We start from the raw sequence: 2,614 nt of genomic DNA on the forward strand, positions 1-2,614 counted from the left end.
CCTGTTGGATCAGGCCAACGGCCCATCCAGTCCAACACTCTGTGTGACACAGTGGCCAAAAAAAATTATACACACACACACACATATATATATACACACACACATATATATACACACTGTGGCTAATAGCCACTGATGGACCTCTGCTCCATATTTTTATCTAACCCCCTCTTGAAGCTGCCTATGCTTGTAGCTGCCACCACCTCCTGTGGCAGTGAATTCCACATGTTAATCACCCTTTGGGTGAAGAAGGACTTCCTTTTAGCCGTTTTAACCCGACTGCTCAGCAATTTCATCGAATGCCCACGAGTTCTTGTATTGTGAGAAAGGGAGAAAAGTACTTCTTTCTCTCCTTTCTCCATCCCATGCATTGTCTTGTAAACCTCTATCATGTCACCCCGCAGTCGACGTTTCTCCAAGCTAAAGAGTCCCAAGCGTTTCGACCTTTCTTCATAGGGGAGATTGTTCCAACCCTTTAATCATTCTAGTTGCCCTTTTCTGGATTTTTTCCAATGCTATAATATCCTTTTTGTGCAGGATACTCTATTGGTCCGTGAACTCCCATTGGCCTAATCCACAACTGAACCAAAGCTGCACTGAACGGAAGCGTCTTTTGCGCTCCCTGGAGAGACATCACATCCCTGTCTCAGATGGTCTCCATCTTCCAAAGCAACATCCGATATAGAGCTTTCCGGATCGGCTTGGATTTGATGCTGTATATGATGGGGTTTAGAGCAGGGGGCACGATGAGGTAGACGTAGGCAACCACAGTGCTGACAATGGGGGGGAGAGTCTGGCCAAATCGGTGGATCATGGAGAGGCCAATCATGGGGATGAAAAAGATCAACACCGCGCAGATGTGAGAGACACACGTGTTCAGGGTCTTCCAGCACTTCCCTGTGGCCCCCAGGCTGACCACCGTCCTGATGATGAGAAGATAAGAGAGCACAATGAAGACAGAATCGATGCCGGCGGTGGTGACAATGACCACTAAGCCATACAGGACGTTGATGGTGATGTCATCTGGGTTGGCCAGTTTCATCACGTCCGGGTGGAAGCAGAAGGAGTGGGAGAGGCTGTTGTTTTTGCAATAGGAAAGCCTCTTGAGGAGGAAGGGGAGGGGCAGGAGGGAGACAGCCGATCTCAGCAGCATGGCCAGGCCGATCTTCACTATGGTGGCCTTGGTCAGGATGGCTTTGTACCTCAGAGGCCGCGCGATGGCGACAAAACGGTCAAAAGCCATGGCCAGCAGGACGGAGGATTCCAGCACAGAGAAGACGTGGATGAGGTACATCTGGGTGAGGCAGGCGTCAAACCCAATTTCTCTGATGTCAAACCAGAAGAGGCCCAGCGTGGTGGGCAGAGTGCATGCTGCCATGCCCAGATCCACCGCGGCCAGCATGGAAAGGAAGTAGTGCATGGGCTCGTGGAGACTTGGGGTTCTCCGGATGATGAAGAGGATGGTGCCGTTCCCCAAGAAGGCAATCAGGTAAAACAGGCAGAAGGGGATGGAGACCAGCCGGTGCTGGATTGTGCCCATGCCAGGAATGCCAGTCATGAGGAGAACCGAAGGTTGGTAGAAGGAACAGTTGGTCCTCGACACGTTCTCCTGCGGGGCTCCCATCCTGGCTCAGGTGCTGCATGACCTAGGAAGAAGAGGAAACCAACACTACATAAGGACATAAGAGAAGCCATGTTGGATCAGGCCAATGGTCCATCCAGTCCGACACTCTGTGACACACAGTGGCCAAAAAACCCAGGTGCCATCAGTGGCCAAAAAACCCAGGTGCCATCAGTGGGGCCAGGAGACTAGAAGCCTTCCCAAGCACCAAGAATAGAGAGCATCACTGTCCCAGACAGAGAGTTCCAACAATACGCTCTGGCTAATAGCCACTGATGGACCTCTGCTCCATATGCTTATCCAATCCCCTCTTGAAGCTGTTTATGCATGTAGCTGCCACCACCCCCTGTGGCAGTGAATTCCACACCCTTTGGGTGAAGAAGGACTTCCTTTTATCTATTCTAACCTGACTGCTCAGCAATTTCATTGAGTGCCCGTGAGTTCTTGTATTGTGAGAAAGGGAGAAAAGGACTTCTCTCTCTGCTTTCTCCATCCCATGCATTATCTTGTCAACCTCTATCATGTCACCCCGCAGTCGACCTTTCTCCAAGCTAAAGAGCCCCAAGCGGTTCAACCTTTCTTCATAGGGAAAGGGTTCCATCCCTTTGTGATCCAATACTGTGTGACCACGGGGTCTCCAGGTAGTCAAACCCCAGCTAAGTCATCAGCATATGTGCAGAACATGGCAAGTTCTCAGTAGCGGCCCAGAAATCTGAACATCTCAGCTTTTTGTTGTTAATTTTTTTAAAGGGACTTTCTACCCTTGGTGGTCAGGAGATGCTGAAACAGCCTGACGCCGTCTCTTTCCTCTCGTCACTCCGCAACCAAGGACAGCTCTGAAGAAACACAGGCAACAGCTCGGCATAGTATGAAATGACACCAATAAAAGCAATCGTAGCAAAGAACCACACAAAAGCCTCAATAAAACACAGCTCCCCAAAGAGCCACTCAACAGCAAAACGAGTTTAAAACCCAGCAAAAAGGGGTTGCAAA

At 50.1% G+C, this 2,614-nt stretch overlaps 1 protein-coding gene across 1 annotated transcript; it reads right to left on the reverse strand.

Annotated features, from left to right (window-relative positions):
* Nucleotides 1–642: 642 nt before the first annotated feature.
* Nucleotides 643–1,624, reverse strand: LOC132590936 (olfactory receptor 51G2-like). Its single transcript, XM_060263848.1, has one exon. It carries the CDS (start codon nucleotides 1,622–1,624, stop codon nucleotides 647–649), a length of 978 nt encoding a protein of 325 aa, XP_060119831.1. The 3' UTR covers nucleotides 643–646.
* Nucleotides 1,625–2,614: the final 990 nt, after the last annotated feature.

Source organism: Heteronotia binoei, unplaced genomic scaffold (genome assembly GCF_032191835.1).
Source record: "Heteronotia binoei isolate CCM8104 ecotype False Entrance Well unplaced genomic scaffold, APGP_CSIRO_Hbin_v1 ptg001202l, whole genome shotgun sequence".
NCBI classification, from domain to species: domain Eukaryota; kingdom Metazoa; phylum Chordata; class Lepidosauria; order Squamata; family Gekkonidae; genus Heteronotia; species Heteronotia binoei.

Coding starts and splice junctions, on each gene's coding strand:
- LOC132590936 (XM_060263848.1), bottom strand. CDS start 1,624: ATGGGAGCCCCGCAGGAGAACGTGTCGAGGACCAACTGTTCCTTCTAC.